The sequence below is a fragment of the Protopterus annectens genome, chromosome 11.part0, assembly GCF_019279795.1.
Source record: "Protopterus annectens isolate FY-2018-M chromosome 11.part0, PAN1.0, whole genome shotgun sequence".
Taxonomy (NCBI): Eukaryota; Metazoa; Chordata; order Ceratodontiformes; family Protopteridae; genus Protopterus; species Protopterus annectens.
In genome coordinates, this window is record NC_056745.1 from 797,074,451 (window position 1) to 797,097,332 (window position 22,882).

At 38.0% G+C, this 22,882-nt stretch overlaps 1 protein-coding gene across 3 annotated transcripts in view; it reads right to left on the reverse strand.

The window, feature by feature from the left end:
* The window catches only part of DGKI (diacylglycerol kinase iota), a 5,490,864-nt gene that overhangs the window by 19,950 nt on the left and 5,448,032 nt on the right, over window positions 1–22,882 (reverse strand). For all 3 annotated transcript variants that reach the window (XM_044088223.1, XM_044088222.1, XM_044088221.1), the window contains 2 exons: window positions 4,086–4,122; window positions 3,722–3,821 (listed from right to left, as the gene is read on the reverse strand). In XM_044088223.1, coding sequence (XP_043944158.1) covers window positions 3,722–3,821; window positions 4,086–4,122 — 137 coding nt within the window. The remainder of the gene's footprint in view (window positions 1–3,721; window positions 3,822–4,085; window positions 4,123–22,882) is intronic.

Genomic DNA, 22,882 nt, shown 5'->3' on the forward strand with positions numbered 1-22,882 from the left:
AGGGAGTAGAAAGACAATATCTTCCATTTGTCATGTGGCATCGGCCTTGGAGTAGGTAGAATGCTGCTTACTGCTAGTTTTATACCTGCCTAGGGCCAATAGTTGGAGAGCTCCATCATGTCTCATGCATTCCTTTTCTTTCTGCTCTAATACATTGCCGTCAAACCTAAGACAGATGATTCAATAATTCTTTCTTTCTCTGCTTCCCTCATTTTATTTTGGGCATACCACAATACTTTTGCCCACTGCTTCAAAGAATAAGCTAACGTTTATAGGAAAATAGAGACATGATAAAATACTGTGTGTCACAGGAAACATTATAGGTGGAATGAAATGTGAGAGCAAACAATGTATAGGAAGCAATCATGGAGAAGTGAAACCAATCGCGTTTATATCACGCTATCAAAAGATGAAAATAGCGAACGCTATTTCATCGAACCTAAAATATCTAAACCATAAAATATCGAACATTCAGAACAGCGAATTTTTTCCCAAGGAAAAAATTTACTATTCTGAAACACATACACACAACACAAGCACACCAAATAAAAACATCAATCCACACACATACAACTAAAATCCTACATCTAACCCTACACTAAACTGTACAAACACTGCTATCTATCCACTTACCTTAACCCAAACCTTATCCCTAAGGTCCGTCACTATCGCACACTCACCTAACCCGCGCCCTAACCCTAACTCACTTAACCCGCCCCTAACCCTAACTCACCTAATCTGCACTCTAACCCTAATGTGCACACAATCGCACACTTACCTGAACCTGACCTGAAACTTTCCACCACAGCGCTGAAAATAGCAAAGCCACAGAACCGGCCAACCAAATTCTTTCCCTAGGAAAGAATTTGGTGTTCTGCAGCTTTGCTATTTTTAGTGTTCGCTGAACAGGGGTTGGTATTAGAACAATCGAAGTTTTAAAACTTTGATGTTCTGATATAGGGGTCTATATTATAGCATCGAAGTCTTACAACTTCGAATGTTATAATATCGAACCTAGTAGAGCGAACTCTGGAAATAGCGAAGCTGCAGAACACCGAATACTTTCCTAGGGAAAGTATTCGGTGGGCCGTTTCTGCAGCTTCGCTATTTCCTCAACTGTGGAGCGAAGGTTACGGACCGGTTTAAGGTAAGTGTGCGAAAGAAGGTGAGTGTGCGATTGGGCACTGGTTAAGTGAGTTAGGGTTAGGGCACGGGTCAGGAAAGTATGCAATTGTGTGGATGTGAGGGTTAGGGTGGGGTAGTTGAGTTAGGGTTAGGGAGCGGGTAAGGTGAGTGTGTGATAGTAACGGAGCTTAGGATTAAAGTTGGGTTAAGGTAAGTGGATAGCTAGTGGTGTATGTATGGTTTAGTGAAGTGTGTGTGTGTGTGGATTATTTAATTTTGTGTGCTTGTGTTGTGTGTATGTTTGTCAGAACAGCAAATTTTTTCCAAAAATTTGCTATTCTGACTGTTCGGTTTTCTGGTGTTTTGCTCTACTGGGTTCAATATTATAACATTCGAAGTTGTAAGACTTTGATGTTATAATATAGACTCCTGATATAAACCCAGCCAATCTGCCTATTTGTGCCCTCTCCCTTTACCGAGTACATTTATGTTACTTCTAGAGTACAGTGCACTGTAAACAAAAAAATCTTACCTTTGAATTAGTGTCATAACCATCATTTACTTATTTACTTAATATTATAAAGCAGAACAACAGAATACTGGTTTATCATATGAAGCTTTAGACTGAGAAAGGGTTTATATCGGAACATCGAAAGCTCCAAATCTCGAATGACATAACATCAAAATGGATTCATCGAACCATTAAAACATTGAATCCATGTCAATGGCAATTATCAATGGTGATAGGTAACATTAAGGGTATAGGCAGGGGGTTAAGCCCCCCTGCACCGCCTCCACACCCCCCGCTACTTAAATATACCAACTCCGAGATCACGCTACAGTATAGGAAATGGAAATCTTCCATTTCTGCACTGTAGTGCACTTAACTGTGATCTCTGAAGTGGTATGTTTAAGAGGCAGGGGGTGTGGGGGATGCAGGGGGTCTTGCCCCCCTGCATGGAGCAATCTGTTTGTCATCTGCACTCCGCATGTTTTTTGTTTTTTTTTGTTGTTTTTTCCCCCAATTCGATGTTCTGAGGTTCGATGAATCCAGTTTGATGTTATGTTGTTCGATATGCAAATATATGCTGCTCAAAATTGCACACTATTCCTTGTTACCAACGAGTGTGAGCACTCTTCTGACAATGGATTCCCACATAGATAGCTCACAACATAACACAGACTACTCATGTTAAAAATGTTCCAACCATAGCAGCATCGTAATGTGTCTTACTGTACTTCATGCAAACAGAAGGCATATTATATCAAACTATACTAATATTCAACATCTGAAAATGGTCACAGTACCTAGCAATGAGTTACTAAACATATTCTGGCAGACATTACAGATTAGATTTTGAAAGGTCTCAAGAGTTTGGCTTGTTTAATTATTGCTCTAGGGCATGTTATGGCTGCATTTTCTTTTATCAGTATCGATTACACTAAAATACAATAGTTTCTAGCACTTTTTCCATTTTCAGTTTAATGTTAACATTTTCATCACATAAAACTGACATACCCTGTAGTTGTTTTGGCCAGCACTCCTTGAAATTAAATGGCCAATTTAAAAATATTTGACAGATCTGTTGACCTCTGATTAGTTCATTGTTGCAATGACACACAGTAGAATACAAACGTATTGCTGTAACTGCACTGACAACAGTTTTACACATACACAATGACAGTTCAATGAAAATACTGTATGTCTGTGCCAAGCTTATTGGATATATCCAGTCTGTAAACATTTATTACTTTATTTCATTGAAAGGAGTTTATAAAGAAAGTACTAGATGACAGCAGTTTAAAACAACAAATGACCAGTAATAATAGACCAGCTGATAATATCATGATGTACTATGATTTTATAGGAAAAATAGACACATTAGATAGGTGACCCTAAACTACTGAAGGCAACAGTGATAACATGTAATCATGATACTATTCCAGCAAGCTAGAATAAGGATTTATATTTGGATTCTCTGGAGGAAAATACTTTATCAGGATGACATTATACTTGTCAACATTTCCAAAAAGCAATAAATGTTACAACAGTTTTGCATACAACAATCCATACATAAGAGGATGCCTGACTGATTCAGGTCGGTAAGTGTTGTTAAAGTATATGCAGGACTGGCTGGGTTTTCCAATTAAATGTCAGTTTTAATTAGACACCCAGATGTCTGAAAGGCTCAGTGGTCTTGAAGGAAGCAGTGTTTTACATTACAATTATTTCAGGCTATGAACAAGTGACTGTCAGAAGAATGTGATGTCAGGAATTGCATCTAAAATTATATCAAACTAAATACATTTCTATTAATAGAACTCAATATGACGCATTTTAATAGCTTCTACAACACTGAAGCTCTTGCTAGCAAGGAATTATGAAAGCTCTTCTTGCAGCTGGGAAAATACAATAATAGATAATAGTATTGCCTCTGCTACTAAAAGCAAAAATAGTAAAGCATGATACTTCATAATATAAGTGCTTTTCAACCTTACAAGTAATGCAGAAAAATCCAACATAATCCAGTGCAACAAAACACTGACGTAACCTTGGATTATAAATCTGCTGCCCTTAAATGCATGAATGAGTTACCTGTAAATCTGTCTTTATCAGTGCTGCTCCAGCATCTATCAAAAGTCGACAAATGCTCTGATGATGATGAAAGGCTGCCTTGTGCAGTGCTGTTTCTCCACTGTGAATAAAAAGGAAGACATTACACATTAATTGAAATGAAACTTGCTCCTGTCCTGTAACAAAATGCAATTGTATTTTAAATCACAACCTAAATTAATTTTTTTTTCCATTGATTCTGTTTATTAAATCCTTGTTCCCCCTCCAAGTGCATGAAATTATTTCACACTGTAGTGAGATTTTTATGAACCAGTGGCAAGACTGAAATCTTGGTCAGAATGAAAACATGTTCTACTTTACGAAGGGTGAAGGTCATGCTACTCACGTTTCCTTGTCTGTCATTTCCAGTAACTCAGATGGACCTATAGTGCATCAAAACAAAATAAAAACAATAGAGTTAGATTGGAGATCATGAGCACAAGCGTTTTTATATGTTTAAATCTATATCGATATTCTATCTGTTGAGAGAGAGATAAAATATTCACTTTTTATGAAGCATATTTAAAAACTTTACATAAGTAATTGTATATTATGATGCACCATAAGAATTTTTATTTTCAAATAATGTATAGAAAATAATTGTAAATGCACCTTTATTAATAGCAGTCATGTCATATTAGTGGTATATGGTAGAAATGCCAGTGTTACTCTATAAGCAGTGTATTCTCACAATTCAAAGAAAATCATATATATTTAGGAAAAATGTATTTTTGTATAAGTACTGTATATAATATGATGTAAGAATAGAGCAGTTATAAATATAGTAGGGAATGCAATGAGACTATCTGATGTACGAATCCTCTACTGGTAATCTGATCAGTAGCATACTGCTGGCATGGCAGTAAGTTGTCAGCGGGGGCATTTTAGCATTTACGATGTGATATTAAACTAAGGTGACATCTGATAATTCTTCTGTAAAATTGGGAAAACATTAAAGATTTCATGGCATTTCAACACATGAAAGCAAATTTACCAGCACTACAATCATAAGCTTTCCTATCCTAAGATACAAGCAAAATGTCTATCCCTTAGTTAGATGTAAGACTTGTTTGCTTCTATATTTTTTACAATACTGGCATATAAGATGTTAGATCTGGAAATGGGCAGCCATGTAGGAATATATGATTGGCAAATATTATGATTCCCTGTTAGTTAAATAAACAGTACATTGAAACAAAAGTTCTGAATTTCAAGAAAGAAGACTGACAAAGTCCATCAGCAAAAATAAAAGAAAGTGATATATATATATAAATATATATATATATATATATATATATATATATATATATATATATACATGGATAGATAGATAGATAGATAGATAGATAGATAGATAATGAGGAACATATAACAACTACCATCTCAATTATCCAACTGGTAAAGGAAAAAAAAAGTTACCTTGTTCTTCAGATGAGGTGTTTCTAAAGACTGGGTTAACATATAATATTTAGAAAGATTAAGGTTAAGATTAAGATTAAGATTAAGATTAAACTACTTCCTTACTAACAACCTCCTTTCCAATATTCAGCATGGTTTCCGACCAAACCATAGCACCACCACTGCCTTACTCTCCTTTACTAACACTATCCTTCAGCATAAAAACAATGACTATCTCTCCTCTGCTAGTTTCCTTGACCTATCTAAAACATTTGATATGGTCCCACACAAACAACTCATCTCTGTCCTCAATAACCTATCCTTCTCTCAATCAGTCACCAACTGGTTTCAGAGTTACCTGTCTGACCACCAATAATCCATTGTATGGCAGAATGACATATCTCCCCAACTACCTGTCTCTATAGGGATTCCCCAAGGATCCATCCTTGGACCCCTAATCTTCTCTATTTTCACCAATAATCTAGCCTCTGCCACCAAGCATGGCACACTCATACAATACGCAGATGACTCAACCATCATCTGCTCAGCCCAGTCCCTACCCAAACTGCAAAATGTCACACAGGAAGCCTTTTCCTCTGTTGAAACGTGGTTATCCGATGCCCAGTTAATACTCAACCCAAACAAAACTAAACTACTCATCTTCAAACCCACCAAACATACTCAAAACAACTCTCACTTTAACATCACAGCAAAAGACAACACCACTATACACACAACAGAACACACCAAATTGCTAGGAGTGGAAATAGACAATAAACTAAAATTTGGCATTCACATATCCATGACCATAAAAAAAGTCCACAAAAAACTAGGAGTGTTATACAGAAATAAGCAACTTCTCACCAAAGCAGCAAAGATTTCAGTAGCAAATTCCCACCTTATCTCCACCCTAATTTATGCCTCTCCAATATATACCAACCTAAGGCAATGTGATCTAAACAAGCTAGAGACCTGCTACAACAAAATCGCCAAATTTGCCACAGGGGCATCCTACCACAGTCACCACTGTCTCTCACTTGCTGAACTGGGCTGGCTTGAACTTCCTCACCTCCTTTAATGGTATCAACTCTCACTTGCCCACAAACTAGTAAACCATCCACTAAATGTCTCATCCCTCCAAAATCTACTCCAACCTTATCGCACCACCTGACCACTAAGATCCAGCAACAAAAATCACTTGCAGATCACTAAAGCCAATAACTCTGCTGGTGAAGCACTATTCTCTTGCACCAAAGCCAAATTATGGAACTCCCTCCCACCCACAATTACCTCCATACCATCACGCACCCACTTCAAAACTTTACTAAAAGCACACCTAAAAACATGCTGGCTATGCCCTAAGCAACTCCCACTCTAATATCATCCACCTACTACCTTTCTTTCCACCCCACTAACTACATTGATTATAGTAAGCTCGGATGCTCATAAGCCTACTACTTATTATACAGCAGGAACTTCTTATTGTAACAATTGTTAATGTCTGTTATGTACCTCACAGATAAAGATTCTAGTTGTCTACTGATGTACTATGTTCTTCATCTGTAACTAGGTTTGTAATTGTTAATTGCTATGTTAATCAAATTGTTAATTGCTATGTAAATCCAATGTAACTGCTGTCTGTATATTTTAACTGTGGAGCTTTTCTCCCCGGGCCTCTGCTGAAAATGGACCTACGTCCAGTTGGACACTCCCGGTCAACAAATGTAAATAAATAAAAAAATAAATAAATAAATAAGGCTCATAATACTAGTTACATCAGAAAACAAGGAAAAGCAGGCAGAAAATAAAAGGGTGAAAGTGGAAATTTCTGTCAATGAAGGAGATACAACATTTTATAAATGTATTAAGGATCAAAGAAAAGCAAAGGGATAAAGAGTGAAACAAAAAGGAATAGGTGAAAGACTGGCAGAAAATGATAATGAAACAGAATCACAGCTAATAATAATCCAGCTTGGCATTTAGAAAAGAGAAAAATGTACCATATCCTGTCAGTACAAGTTGCTGGGAAATGCAGTTGATCAAATTTCTTAAACAGATGAAATGGTTGTGAAGAACTTCAAAAACAGGGCTTCATGGGATTCCTTTCTTCAGCTATTTTATGGAGACCATGTAGTGTTTTAACTGTCTTTCACAAATTATAGTAATGAGATAATGACTAGGAAGACTTGGGGATCGCAATCCTCTTTACCATAAATGGAATCAAGACATCCTGAACACACCAAGCTTGACACTGTCATCTCAGATGTAGAAAATAATGGAACCACTACTAAACAAAATAGCTTTGATTTACCTCAAATCCCATGATGCAATGGGCCCAGCACAACATGGCTTCACATCATGGAAGTCATGTCAGTCAAAATCAATGATTATTCTTTGACTGGATAGCTTATCTAGTGAACTGGAAAGGGGAAGGGGATGTGGTCTATGCAGATGACAAGAAGGCAATTGGCAAAGTACCAAACAATTTGTTAACTAACAAATTATACTGCTTCAAAGTGGGTCATAGTGCTGTTGCATATACACACAATAGTTGATTGCACAAAACAATACAGATGGTTAGGAAAAATTCATTCAGTTAACTGAAAGGAAGAATGGTGTCAGCATGTCACTTGAACAGCACTTGGGCCAAATGTTCACCTAAGTTGAAAAAAAACAATGTATAGAAAGGATGAAAAACATACATTGTTAGACTGAAGTGGGAATGCCAAGACACAACAGCTTTAATTCAGTGATAAAAATGGAGATTATCTGGGTAGCAGTACCCGTTGAAAGGGTGCACAAATGAAACAGAAGCAAAAGCAGGATCGACTCTAAAGGTAAACATGAGGTAAATGAGTCAAAGAAGCCAGATGGCTTACCTGTACAAATAAAAAAGGTCATAAGTAGAAAACAACAAGCAGTTGACCCTAAATAGAGACAGCAGTGGGAACCTTTATTGTAGTATGTTTGTCATGTTAATAAACTTCCAGTGGACAAAATTACAACTTTATTAGGTAGACTTCTACGCATAGGCAGCATATAATAAATAAATGTCTAGTACTATAACACAACAGAGCAGTTCTTTAGTTGCTACCTTCTTAAGATAGTAATATTTTGCCAGGAGAGGTTGAAATAGCAGGCGTCTTTTTATTGTTTGTGTCACATGAAAGTATGAATGAATGCATCACTGTAAAGAAAACCAAACAAAAACTCTTATAATATTTGACTCCAAAGTCATTTATAAATTCCAGTGTATAACACAAAGTCAAACTAGGGGCCAGAGTGTGAAGACAGTTTAATTAGGCTTATTATTAGGCACAGTTTGTGGACTCTTATTCCAGATTCAAAATTTAGCCAACTGCTAGCTCATAAACATAGGCCAGGATACCTAGAGATGTACTACACTTCTTTGCAGGGTTTGCCTAGATAAGTTGCACTGCACAGCAGCAGAAGGCAGCAGTGAATAGCCTAGTTAGAAGAAACAGAACTTACGGAATGCTAGCTGCACTTAATGATAAGTAATTGACCCAGAAAGTATGTATGTAAGTGGACCTAGCCATATAGAGCATTTGTGCAGGTAGACAACCCCATGCAGTGAAACATATTCAAAAGTACAGGAAACAGTTGACATAGCAGCTGTGCACTGCATAACATTATCTTAGGTGGACAACAAAATGTGAACTCAGATGAATATATTTCAAGTAGCTTTTGTCACAGCATGGCTATGTGTGTTACCACATCCTTCAGAAAGATGGCACCATGTGCTACAGGTTGCTAACTAGTGATATATTATTCATAACTGCAATATTACACTGTCCAGGTATGTGGACACGAGGTAGGGCATTAGATTCATCATCATCTGATCTATCAGGATGGCCACTGGTAAGGAACACACCCTACCTTGGTGGGCCATAGATATGAACAGTAAATTCAAGTGAATGTGCTATTAACTGTTTTTATTTATTTATTTTATTTCATTTTTTAAGCAGAGCAGACTAATAATCAAAAATAGCCAATTACAAGCTCAACCTAGGTTTTGACCTAAGAGTCTCCAAGTGGGCAGCATATAAACCCATTGCTAGCTCCACCAACTGATCCAATCATGGATGGGCTACCTGAAAGAAATGAACCATAAAGCACCTCTAGTGAGGCAGTAACATCCTCACCACCCTCATGGCTGACAGCCACAAACTTTGCAGGGGTGGGATGCAGTGGAGATGCCTACAGATCAAATCTATTATCCAGACCTGCAGTGAAGAGACACAATGTCTGAAATGACATTGGAGAGAAGACTTTACAATATGTCAACCCTTGTTGGGGAACTAGCTCTTGCTGGTCAAAAACATGTCTTTGTTCTTGTTGAAGATAGCACCATTTTTGTCACTTAATTTGACAACTGAAAGAAAAATAGCACATTATAGAACTGTGATAATTGTAATGTGAGATATATACACACACACACATATATATATATATATATATATATATATATATATATATATATATATATATATACCTATCTCCTGATACTTCTCAACTGCTCTTAAGTAGCTTCAATGACTCTCTTCCTCTCCTTCAACTACAACCTATACCTACCTCTTATATACAATCACTATTACACAAACTTAAACCCACTACCCCCTCAGCAGACAAGCTTCCTGCTGAATTCCTGCAAGTAGCAGCTAAAGCTATTGCCTATCCTGTCTCTATCCTAATAAACAGATCCATAAAAGAAAGTACTTTCCCAGCAATCTGGAAAATATCATACATCATACCCTTACACAAAGGAGGTAAATCTACTGACCTTTCTAACTTTCGCCCTATCGCACTATTATCTCCTCCGGCAAAAATTATGGAAAAATGTATACACAAACAACTACTTAACCATCTCCTCCTTAACAACCTACTAGCTGACACTCAACACGGATTTAGGCCTTCACATAGTACTACCACTGCACTACTTTCTTTCACCAACACTATCAACTGTAACCGTAATAACAACAAACTAACCTATTCTCTTTTCCTAGACCTGTCAAAAGCCTTTGATATGGTAAACCATACACTTCTTCTTCACATACTTAAATCCCTTGCCTTGGATTACTCTTCTTTAACCTGGCTCTCATCATATCTTGAAGACCGACATCAAGCAGTACTCTGGAAAAATTCTCTACCTACTCTACTACCTATCTCTTTAGGAGTACCACAGGGATCTATACTAGGCCCACTTTTATTCTCCATCTTTATTAATGATCTCCAATCATCTATCCAAAACACTACCTGCATACAATATGCAGATGATTCCACCATAATTTGTACAGCTTCCTCTCAAACAGAACTCCAATCCCTTACACAAGCAACCTTTTCAACTGTTGAACAATGGTTCTCAAAAAGATGTCTTCTCCTCAACCCCAAGAAAACAAAACTATTACTTTTTTCACCTACACACAAATCTACTCAACTAAATTTTACTATCACTGCAAGTGATAACTCCCACATTTCCCCCGACTTCACTACAAAACTGCTTGGTGTTACTATTGATAATAATCTTAGCTTTGATCATCACATTAATAACACAATAAAAGCAGTTAATGAAAAGATTGTTTCACTATACAGAATCAAACCCTTCCTTACACCTGAGGCACGGACTACCTTAGCACAATCACATCTTATCTCTACCCTTCTGTATGCTTCCTCTATCTACACTAATCTCTCTAAAGGTAACCTTAGGAAACTGTCTACATCTTACCATAACATAGCTTGATTTGCCACTGCATCTCAATATAGAACTCACCACTGCCTAAACTTAAAACAACTACACTGGCTGGAACTTCCTAACAAGATTATCTATCAACAACTCTTAATTGCACATACAATTTTATATCAACCCTCAAAAACACCAGCTCTTAGCAACCTCTTGACTCCCTATAATAATTTAAAACAACTACGCTCCTCCCAAAAGCTAACAGTTAACATTACCAGAATTTCAAACTCTGCAGGGAACTGCCTTTTCTCCAACTCAGTTGGCAAAATATGGAATAACCTTCCCTTACATATCTCCTCTCTAGCCACTTTTCCTTTCTTTAAGAAACAACTTCTTTCACATCTGAACAATTTCTGGCTCTGCTCTTGTACCAATCCAGACTAACCTACTTTCATCTTTCAACTATATTTGTATTTATTTAACACTCCAATCTTTCTCTCTAATCACAAATAACTTTATGATTCTATTGTTACCACTGTTGTAAAAAAGAAAAAAAAAAAAAAATAAATAAAAATTTTTATTTTTTGTTTTAGTTACATAATTAGTATGACATAGTTGGTATTATTTGTTTTTTGTTAGATTTGCATTACCTGACCTGAACTAATATCCTTGTATTTGGCTCTTTGCCTATATCATATGTGATTATTTTACATGTATTTCTATAACCATGCTTTAATATGTGGAGCTTTTCTCCCCGGGCCTCCACTGAAAATGGACAACAATCCAGTTGGACTAGCCCGGTCAACAAATGTAAAATAAATAAATAAATAAATATATATATATATATATATATATATATATATATATATATAGAGTTTCATTTCAGAATGTCGAGTTACTGAAAATTTGAACTTCATATGGTCGACACCATATGATCAAGTTTGCAGAAACTCGAAATTGTGAAGTGATAAAAAAAAGACTTAAATTTAGTTTAATATACGTTTTTTGCAGGGGGCAAGTCCCCCAGCACCCTCCCTACTTAAATATACCATCTCTCTGATCACACTATAGCGAGGAAATGGGAAATCTCTGATTCTGTGCTTCTACATACAGTGCAGAAAGAGTGATTTCCCTTTTCTCCACTGTAGCATGATCTCGGAGTTGGTATATTTAAGTTGGGGGTGTGGGGGTGCAGGGGGGCTTGCCCCCCATGCAGAAATGATGTGTTTGACTTTTTTTTTTTTTTTTTTTCATTTCACTTTGGAATTTTGAGTTTCTGCAAACTCAATCACCTGAGTGACAGGCAGCAGGTAAGTGTGTGCACCCAGCATATATGCTTAAATATGTTAACTGAATATGGCACAGGGATATATGGGGACACCAAGGTAGTGATGAGTCACCATGACATGGCACAGTATGATCTCACCAGAGCCCTGCAGAAACCCCCTCAAAATGTAGAGGCATATGACTTGCAGGGACACCAAAACCAGTACTTCCTAACATGGAAGATCTGCACAATAACGGATCATTATTCCTATGATAAGATTGATTAGTACATACCAGTCAGTAGCAGTGAAATCCCAAACATACAACAAGATAAAAGAGAAAGCAGAACAACATAAAAACAAGGGAAATAGATATTATACAATTTCAGGCACTGTTGCTTAATTGCTACTTCAGGGTTCCTTTGCCACAGGTCATGAATATATTACCTGATTTTTTCCTGCATCCTAGTGTTGTACGTCAGTGAGGAAACTCCTCAGCCAGATCATACCACTTTCTTAAATACACCATGATATGAACCCAGAAAGTACTCCCTGAAATAGATTTGAAGGGGATAGAGCATTATCTGTCTCTGCTCCATGCACTGGACAAGGGATCTCTGGCAGGCAGTAGAAGAAGCTCTTGGCCTGCTGAATTTCCCCTGAAAATGGTGTTATTCTCATGAAGAATAGGATGATGGCCTGTAAAACATGCTTACAAGATGGTTTCTGTAGCAGTGCTGCTCATAAAGTAGGAGGCCTTCATATCTGCACAAGGATCTCCAGCATGAACTCATGGACATGAGCTATTAGAAAAACGTGTGTACACTAGGCATTGCCTTATCCTAATGGTGCACCACAGCAAACTATAGTGATTTATAGGCATGCATGACTCCTGATTTACTCTGCCCACATAAACTGGCTTAAGCATGCAGGCATGCCACCATGCTTCCAGATTAAGTTATGCAAATTTGGGGCAGTTAAAGTACTCAAAAAGTGTCCAGTGAGCTATGTTTAGGATGTGTACTCTTCCACTGGAATTCAAAATACAAAAGTCTAGTCTACCGGTATGTATGTATGCCTTAATGTGTCACATTTGTAGAAAGTATTTTCAACATAGTAACTCAAAGTATGAGGATTACCTGCCACTGTATATACCTGGCATAATAACAGTACTATTATGGCTTGGCCATGGTATTTGTTGAATTAGAGTGGTGAGTTTAGATGTTCTCTATGTTTCCCCCAATGTCCAGGAGTAGGTACATAACTGCCATGCTTAACAAAGTACCCACAAATTATGTCAGCAGAGCACAATTTTGGTAATGGGAGAACCAAAACACCATTTGTAATAGGTACTCATTTAAAATACTGTTTCTTATTTGAAAGGTACTTAAGATGAGAAGCATGCACTGTTTAGTGTATGTCACAAATATAGGTTGTTTGAATTTTACAAAATAAATTATGACTTTCCAGTTAATGCATATGTCAGCAGGAAGGCACATTATTGCAGGCCTGACTATGTTGTAGCAGGCACTGCCAATTAAATCCTTCCATCACAATGCATCTGTCACATCCATACCCATGGAGTCAGTAGTTTGTAAACTATGCACATGCTAATCACACCATACTGTAATGTGTGTGTGTGTGTGGGGGGGGGGGGCATGTATGTATTATGCTTTGTTTAATTTATCCCCATGTCCACAGCCACTGAGCTCTACTTTATTGTTTGCATTCCTATCTGACCCACTCCATCTTCTCTTAAGATAGTGATGACTTTCATGAGATTAAACAGCTATTGGTCACCATCTTCTGGAGAGAAAAGCCTATACAATTCTGAATCTGAAAAAATCCTCAAGATGGAGATAGGACATCAGATGCCACCTTATGTTTGAACCCACCTAACTTCATACATGCATGTCTCTGATATAGTATCAGTGCCATTACATCGCCCTCCTCAGTATGTATGTGCAAGATGTTGTGTAAGAGCAATCCGCTGTTACAGAGCCAATTATTTAGCTCTCCATGGTCACCTACAGGGAAGAGGCATCCTACTACTAATGTCCTTCAACTACAGATATAAAATCTGCCTTCAGCCATATCATCATGCTCCCACATATGTCATCTTCTAAAGTTCAACGTGCTAACCAAAACAAACCACTAGTGATGCACACAGGACCTTCTTAAAATTAATACCTAACTGAGACATAAAAGAAAGCCAACAAACTGTGAATAGCATGAAAAAAAGCATTTATGGCAAATGTTCACAGATATATACTAGGATAATGACCACTAAGTCATTATAAGCCTAGCGGTGCAATCCAAAATGACCCCCAAATTTGGTTTACATAGGGTTTTTGTTTACTGTCTCTAACCATCAGAGACAAAAAAGGGATGTTCTATTGACTGGGAATTGAACCCAGGTCTCATGTGTGGTAGGAAAGAATTATAACACTGAATCACCAATACAAATCTTAGCCAATATAAAACCTAAAGTATATCATTCACTACAGAATGCCAGCAATTCTAATCTTCTCAAATCCTGAGGGCTAATGGAAAACAAAAGTATTTAGGTAGCCTAAGAGAAGATAGATTAAAGTTATATATGCACAAAATATATTCCTGTGTGCAACATGTTTTTGAGAATTCTGTGTGCCATGTCCCATGTAATCATGTTTATATATATATATATATATATATATATATATATATATATATATATGTGTGTGTGTGTGTGTGTGTGTGTGTGTGTGTGTATACATGGGTTTTAGATGTTTTGAAGGGAATCCATTTATATATATATGTGTATACATCTAATTTCGTAACATCGAGACCAGAACATCTAAAACCCATAACATCTAAAACTCATAATATCAAATTTTATAACATCTAAAATGTATAATATGTAATAGTGTATCAGCAGATATGTAAATGTTATACTTTAATCTGTTAATCTTATGGTATCACTATGAGACATTGTAGTTTTCTTTTCTATAATTATTATTTATATAGTGTGGGAATTAATACTCGTTATATATTGTTTATTTTGGCATTCTGTATGTGTGTTTTAGGTCATAGAGGTAAGTGATATAGACATTCCCCCAGATTTACTATTCCTCCATGCAGGACTAGTGCAGTCCTGCATGGAGGTGGCCATTTAGGAGCAGGATTGCAGCGAACCATGCATAGTAATGACGCATGCTGCCTGAGCTCCTAGGCTTACACTGAGCATGTAAGAGTGCAGGGGGTGTGTCTGGGAGCATAGCTCTCACAATATACAAGCCTTCACAATGAAGAACAGCAGAAAGGGGTATGAAATGAGTGAGACCACTCATAGGGGAATGCATATCCCCACCAGCAGTCCCCCTTGTATACAACAGCAACAGTATATATAAATAAAATGAAGAAACTCTTTATTTTTTTTAAAAAATCCGATTAAAGCTAACCGTACGTGAGGGTGTGCCCATCGCTTAGCTACGGTTAATGCAACTAAAATGGCTGAAGAGGATAACAAAGAAGATATATGCAAATAAAGCAGTATAGAAATAGTGTAGTGGGCAAAGCATTTGCCTTACGAGCAAGCATTCCCAGTTTGAGTCCCAGTGCAGTATATTCCATTTTCCATGGCAAAGTACATTATGAGTAATATTTATGTTGCATAATCCACTAAATAACATATTTTCATGAACTGGAGTACTGCAGTAAATGCACATGTGAGGTGTCAGTGTCATAATGAATAAGGCACTAGTAAGCAGGTGTAAGCACAAATAAGCAGTAGTAAGCATATTTAAGCACTAGTAAGTGGGCTTAAGCCCGTTTGCATGGTGGTAAGCAATGCCTACACTGGTTAAGCAACTCCCTGTAAGCAGATGTAACGGCAGGTTAGCAGTGCTTACCATTGCGCAAACCCACTTACAAATGCTCAAAAGTGCCTTAATCACTCTGTATCCAATGGCCCTTGTTCTGCCCATCAACAAAATAAACAGCCATGCAGGTCTTGAACCCAGTACCCTATACACCATAGTCACAGTACTTAATCACCAAGCCATCACAGAAGGACAGAAAAATGAGGTATCAGCAAACAAGTTGGGGTTGGGATGGTGGCCTAATGGGTAAGGCGTTTGCCTTACAAACACAAGGTGCAGGGTTTGAGTCTCACAAGGGATAACTGGCTAGGCTTACAATGGTTCACAAGGGCAGTTAGCCTAGTACTAACCTATGAACCTAAGTCTTCACCAAAGTAAAACAAAACTGAACCTGTGAAAGGAATCAGTAGACAGTCATATGTTCCATAACCCACTATATAACATAAATATGTGAACTGGAGTACAGCAATAAGCCCAGAAGTGAGGTGTAATTATAATAGCGTGTTGAAGTCCCCAGTAAAATACAAGGGCCCCATAGAGTGTATATACACATTAATCATGGATACCAGGCATACATATAAAGTGTAATGAATAATAACTCAATGCCAAAAAGAAATTATAATGCAAAGTCTAATGTAAACAACACTATGCATTGCACAGGGCAGCCTAGGAGGTGTAAGCAATGTGTAGGGCAGCTAACTCATTGTGCCCAGTAGTATACCCCTTTAAACAATGCCAACTATAGGCAAGCAGGTTTGCCCATAGCTTAGCCTTTTTAAAACTGGCCAATCATGGAAAAGTGAGGGAAGTCAACCATACTTAAACCCAAGAGGCGGGAATACATCTCATAACTGGTTGTAGCTTCCGCTTGCAGGCACTATGGCTGTAAGGGGAGAAGGTGTGTGATTTTGGGCACAACACTGGCTCATCCAGGAGTCCAAGGTCAGGGCAGGACTCCTTGTCAAAGACCATGCTCAGAGGTTGCCGCAGGGCCAGTACCAGGGCTCCCAATATAAGATGTTGGCCTGGGACTGTCTATCCCATGACCTCACCAGTGTCACTGGCATACCCCAAACTGGTGAGCAGATCAGGCACCACTATGCTGACCTGAAGCGGCGTAAGGGGGACCTCTTGCAGGAGTGGCTGCAAGAGTCTAGAGTGGCAAGGGATGTTCCAGTCATGTGGAAGTGTCACCCCAGTATGCTTGTAATAATTGCCAGCTCAGGTATATCATGGATATGTATAGCTAAATATTCCTCTTATGACTCCCTCAGCTGCAATGGAGCGGACCGCGAACCAGGTGGCCCACATCAGTCGCCTGGAGAGGTTGCAATGCGAGGCAGGTCAGTAATACACACATTTACTGTCATATGAAATAAAATTAAAAGTAGTAGTAAATGAATTGCCTGTATAAAACCTGCATTGTTCAAGGCAAGTACTGAATAAACTAGAGAATATGTCAGGAAGAGTCTCATATTGTTTGTATGTCAATAAAATTGTAATAGTCTGATAAAACAGGTCTAACTGCTGGACTGCATGTGTATATTTTGGTATCATATAGTAATGCAGATTTGCAATCATGTAATAGTACTGTTGGAGTAAGCACTCTGTTACCCACATCGTGCACCATAAATCGAATGTGTAAGAATGCCTGAATATGACAGGTGTAACCTCCAGAGGCCATTTAGTACAACTGAGAGACACATAGACAGTAAACAGGGAAAATGCAGACAACAAAAACTGAATAGCACATGCAACTGAGATGTGAACTGTTGTTTTTTTAGCAAACACAGCCACAGTTCGAATCCTGCCAGTGGTAGTAGTCTGCATACAGAATCATACCCCCACAACTGTACAGATATGTCCAGAATGTTCAGTAAAGTGGCCCATATCTGTTGCCTATCAACCTGTCCCCCTGGGAAATCAGTGGGATGATCCCAGATGTATAGGCAGCAAACAGGAAATACAGCTGATTGACACACATCTATGAGAATAAAGTTGGCACTCTAGCAACTCCCCAATACCTTATGTGAGTAAGAAGCCACGTATGTCCCATTTACACCCCAACTTGTCAAGCTGTGGTCAGAGTGTATACAGTAACAGAGTGAGATGTATTTGCTTAATAGTAATGTGGAATCTGGTACTGTGTGTGGGAACATTCAGGTAGTGCTAATAAACATTCCTCTCACAGGTCTGTCAGATACCAACACTGTGCCCAGAAATACAAGAATGATATGCAGTTGTTCTGAATAATGAGGTATTACACATCACTGTCGGCCACACTGTCCTACAACATATAACTGTCTAGGAAATCTGTATAAGAGTGTTGTAATACAAGGTCAGAATGCAATAGCACAGGGGATTAACAAGACAGAAAGCAGATAGGAGATATACAGCAATATCTATATAGCAGACACAACTGTGATGGGCAGTGTTTAAGTTGTAGCAGACACAGCCATGGTCTGAATCCTGGGAGTGGAATTAAGCTGCATACAGAATCATACCCGACAACTGCACAGATGAGGCCAACATGTCCAGTATATGTACCAATATCTGCTGCCTGTCCCCCTGTCCCCCTGGTACATCTGTTGGTTGAACCCAGATGTTTAGCCAGTAAACAGGGAATACAAGTGATTGTCAAACATCTATGAGAACACACCTGTCACTGTAGCAACCCCTATCTACGCTCCCATGTTGTCAATCTGTGACCAGAGTGTGTACATTAAGAGAGTGAGATGTATGTGCATAATATTAATATTTAATCCAGAACTTTGTATGGCAACAGTCAGGTAGTGCTAACAAACATTGTTCCCACAGTTATGTTAGATATGAACTCTGTGCTGAGGAATACAGACCATTATAATCTGTACTGGTACTGTTCACTCTGGTATTGTAGGGAATTGTGAGTGCTGCAGTTTCTCTGAATATTAAAGTATCACTGTTCACTGTCACCCACACTGTGCTACATAATATCCTGTGCCTACTGAGCAGAACTTTTCTACCATTAAAAACGATCCTTTCCCCCGAACCACTATAATACATTCATGCGTTACCGGAGATACTCAAAAAATGTATTTAAGTGGGAAGAGCAGAGCAAGAAAGTCCTTTGGTTTACATTATATTGTTTTCTCTGACAGACTGTAATAGTCTACCTGCATCAGATTTTCTTTTTATGTGTATGAAATACACATACAAGTGTAATACATATACAGGTTTTATTGCATGTGATAGCTAATAAAGACAACAACTTCTATAGTAAAGAAACCCTACTGCGAACTAAATTCTTTGGAGTCTTTAATAAATATTCCCATCGCTGAGTCAATATTATAGACTGTAGGCTCTGTATCTCACTTCTGGGTGGATGTGGATGCTTAAAGCAGGAGATTAGATGAATATATATCATTATCGAACTGAAAGAATAGTGCAGCCAATATTCTGCACTTAATGGTATATTAACATATGGCTACTTAAAATACACCTTAAAGGGATTTTCATTGTTTAAGTACAGGTAAGGATGATCAGTAAGGTTGTAAATTACTAAAAGTCATTAGTCATCACAGTTGTGTGTTTCATAATTGAGAGTGTATTACTTACCTTGTCTGGTTTGCACTAAACTGATGCTAATAGGTATATGTGCCCCTATCAGTATAGGAATGATAATGTAACACTACAGTTAAGTGGGTAAGAGTAATGGAATTGGGGTGCCAGCTTCTCTAATAAGGGTTGTCTATTGCATCGGCATTTGTCTGTCTTGACTATATCAGTACTTTACTGTAGATATAGGGATCCCCGACAGAAGACCGACAGCTCACAACACCGACACCCACATCGTCGATACCAAAAGCCCGACACAAAATACCGACAACAGCGCTACTGCAGAAAAAAGGAAAATAACATTTCCTTTTTTCTGTTAGCGGGGGTGCTCCACCCCTCCCCCATAACTTTAATATACCAACTCTGAGATTGCACTACAGTGCAGGAATGAAATTTTTTTCATTCCGCACTATTGGGAGATAGCATTTCCCCATTGTCGATATTCTGAACGTCGGCCATATGGAGTCTGCCATATGAGTGTCGGCGTTGTGAGCTGTCGGAGTTCTGTATGGGACCCAGATATAGATGTATATATTTATATATATATATATATATATATATATATATATATATATATATATATATATATATGTATATGTTTACTATCAAATTGTTGAACAGCAGTTACATGAAACTGTGATGCTCAAATGCATGGTTCCAAGCTTCTGTAATGCTGATCTGAAAATGTTCGAATTCACCTTGGAGAATGCAAGTTCATTCGCGCATATGAAGTTGAAATTCTGATTGAAGATCGCACTTCAGTATATTAGTATTATGCACATACGTCTCACTCTCTTAATGTACACACTCTGGTCACAGCTTGACAACATGGGAGTGTAGATAGGACATGCTTGAAATATTACTCTCCTAACAGTTTCGGGGTTGCTACAGTGACAGGTGTCTACGATGAAAATTTACCTTGAGAATTAGAAGCTAATGGAGTGCACCCAAGGTAAAATGGCCTTTGATTCCTCATCTTCTGTTGTCATTCTCTTGCTGAACAAGAAGAATAATAAATCAAAGCCTGAGACTTCTGTTGTCCAGTTGCACCTTGATGGCTCTATAATGTCTCTTGAGTAGACCTCAGGCTGTCTGGTTCTTGTGAATGTTTTGACTATCATGATCTAGTCAGAGGCCACTATTGGACAGCTATCTTACATGACTGTCATTTACTTATTTATTTATTTATTTACATTTGTTTACCGGGAAATTCTGACTGGACAAAGGTCCTTTTTCAGCAGAGGCCCGGGGAAAAAAGCTCCATAAGTACAAATAAAAAATCTTACAATAGAAAATGTTACAATGGTAGATGATTTTATAGTAAACAACATGACATGCAGAGTACATAGAACAGTAGTAACAACAAAACATACAATGGGTAATGAGTACTAGACAGTTTTTAAGTTGAGTTGACATATAGATGATATGTAAGGATTAGGCTGATAATAAAATATATATAATGAACCAGACAGCCTGAGGTCTACTCAAGAGACAATATAGAGCCATAGGAATATAAGGAGGAGGAGGAAGATTCTCAATATGATGAGGATGGTTATTTGGCTTATATTCCCCAGAGGCTAGGAGTTTTTTTAGTCAGGGTTGAAGCACTAACAGAGCCAATGCATTTTAGGTGAGACTTGAGAGTGGTTTTGAATAGCCTGCTGGATAGTAATTTGGTTATTGGGGAGGGTTGCTCCATAGTTTAGCAGTGGCACAGGAGAATAGGGCTTCCCCTGCTGAGTTTTTGGGTTTGGTGGTAAGTAGCAGATTTTTGCTATTGGATCTTAGGGGTCTAGAAGAAGAGTAGGGCTGGACTAGGTTTTGAAGTGATGGGATCTAATGAGAGTGGTTTAGTAGTTTGTGGGCAAATGAGAGTTGATTTGGGTGAAGAAGTTGAGGAAGTTCAAGCCAGTCAAGTTCTCTATGTGTGTTACAGTGATGGTTGTGGTAGGAGGTGCCTGTTGCAAGTTTAATTTTATTGTAGTAGGTTTCTAGTCTGTTTAGGTCAGTCTGCTAAGGTTGGTAAGTATGGGAGAGGCTTAGATTAAGGTGGAGATTAACTGGGACTTGGCAATACTGGTCCTGGCTGTCCAGGTTAGGTATTGTATGTTTCTATAAAGTACACTGATTTTTTATGAACTTTTTTTATGGTAAGAGATATGTGGAGGTCGAATATGAGATTGTTGTCAATCTCCACACCTAGAAGTTTGGTGTGATCTGAGGTGGAGATGATGGTGTTGTTCTTGGCACGAATGTTGAAGAGGGTGGAAGATTGGATAGATATGGAGGGTTAAAAGAGGGTCATCCTCTTGGGTAACAAGATGGAACTTCAGCTAATTATTTTAGAAGGACTCAAGGGAATATGTGATTCTATGTAAGACTATGTAAGTCTATGTAAGAATATGTCAGCTCTTACTTAGGAAATAAGTTTCATGGTTCCTTGACTGAGGTATATCAGGGCTTGGAGCAACCATATTTCATTCAGGCAGACACTGCAGTTAAGAAGAGGCAGAAGACGAATCATACTGCTTCCCTTCAGACTTCTAAGGATTCTCAGAAAAAATGGCAGGATTTTATTCAGGCTCTTTACAAAGCTATCATGTCCTTGAAGCCTCCCTTATTGTTTTCTGCTGCTACTGCTCTTCTTTCTTCTTCTTTTCTCAAAAGAAAAACAGAGGAATATAAGGAGGAGGAGGAAGATCCTCAGTCTGATGAGGATGGTTCTTTGGCCTATATTCCCCAAATGTACTCCCAGTGGCATATGCCCCTGATGATGAGGATACCTTGTCTCCTCATTACCCTATTAAGAAACTTTCCTTTGGAGACACTGTGCTGTAACATTTCAGTGGGAAGGTTCTGAATTAGCTGACGTAAAGAAGAGATACTATGCACTTTTGGAAATGAGAGCAAATAAACTTTCTGCCATCATCCTATTTTGGAGGCTTTATTTATTTATTTTACATTTGTTGACCGGGATAGTCTGACTGGATACATGTCCATTTTCAGCGGAGGCCCGGGGAGAAAAGCTCCAAGATAATAATACACATTGAACATTTACTAAATGCTAGTTACAAGCAGGATTACAGTCATAAGCAATACCAGCATTTAGCACATATAGTACTAACTTATTATAAAACACTTTACAAAACATAACATTACTTCCAAAGTTAGACATACATAACATTACATTCAGGTTTAAGACACACTGAGCAGCAGTTATACAATTGACCCTTCCTAAAATGGAGTGGTAGAAAAAGGTTAGAGGTAGTTGAAGGTAAGGCACCTAAGAAATAGAGAGGTCACTAGTCGGGGTTAGTGCAAGGAC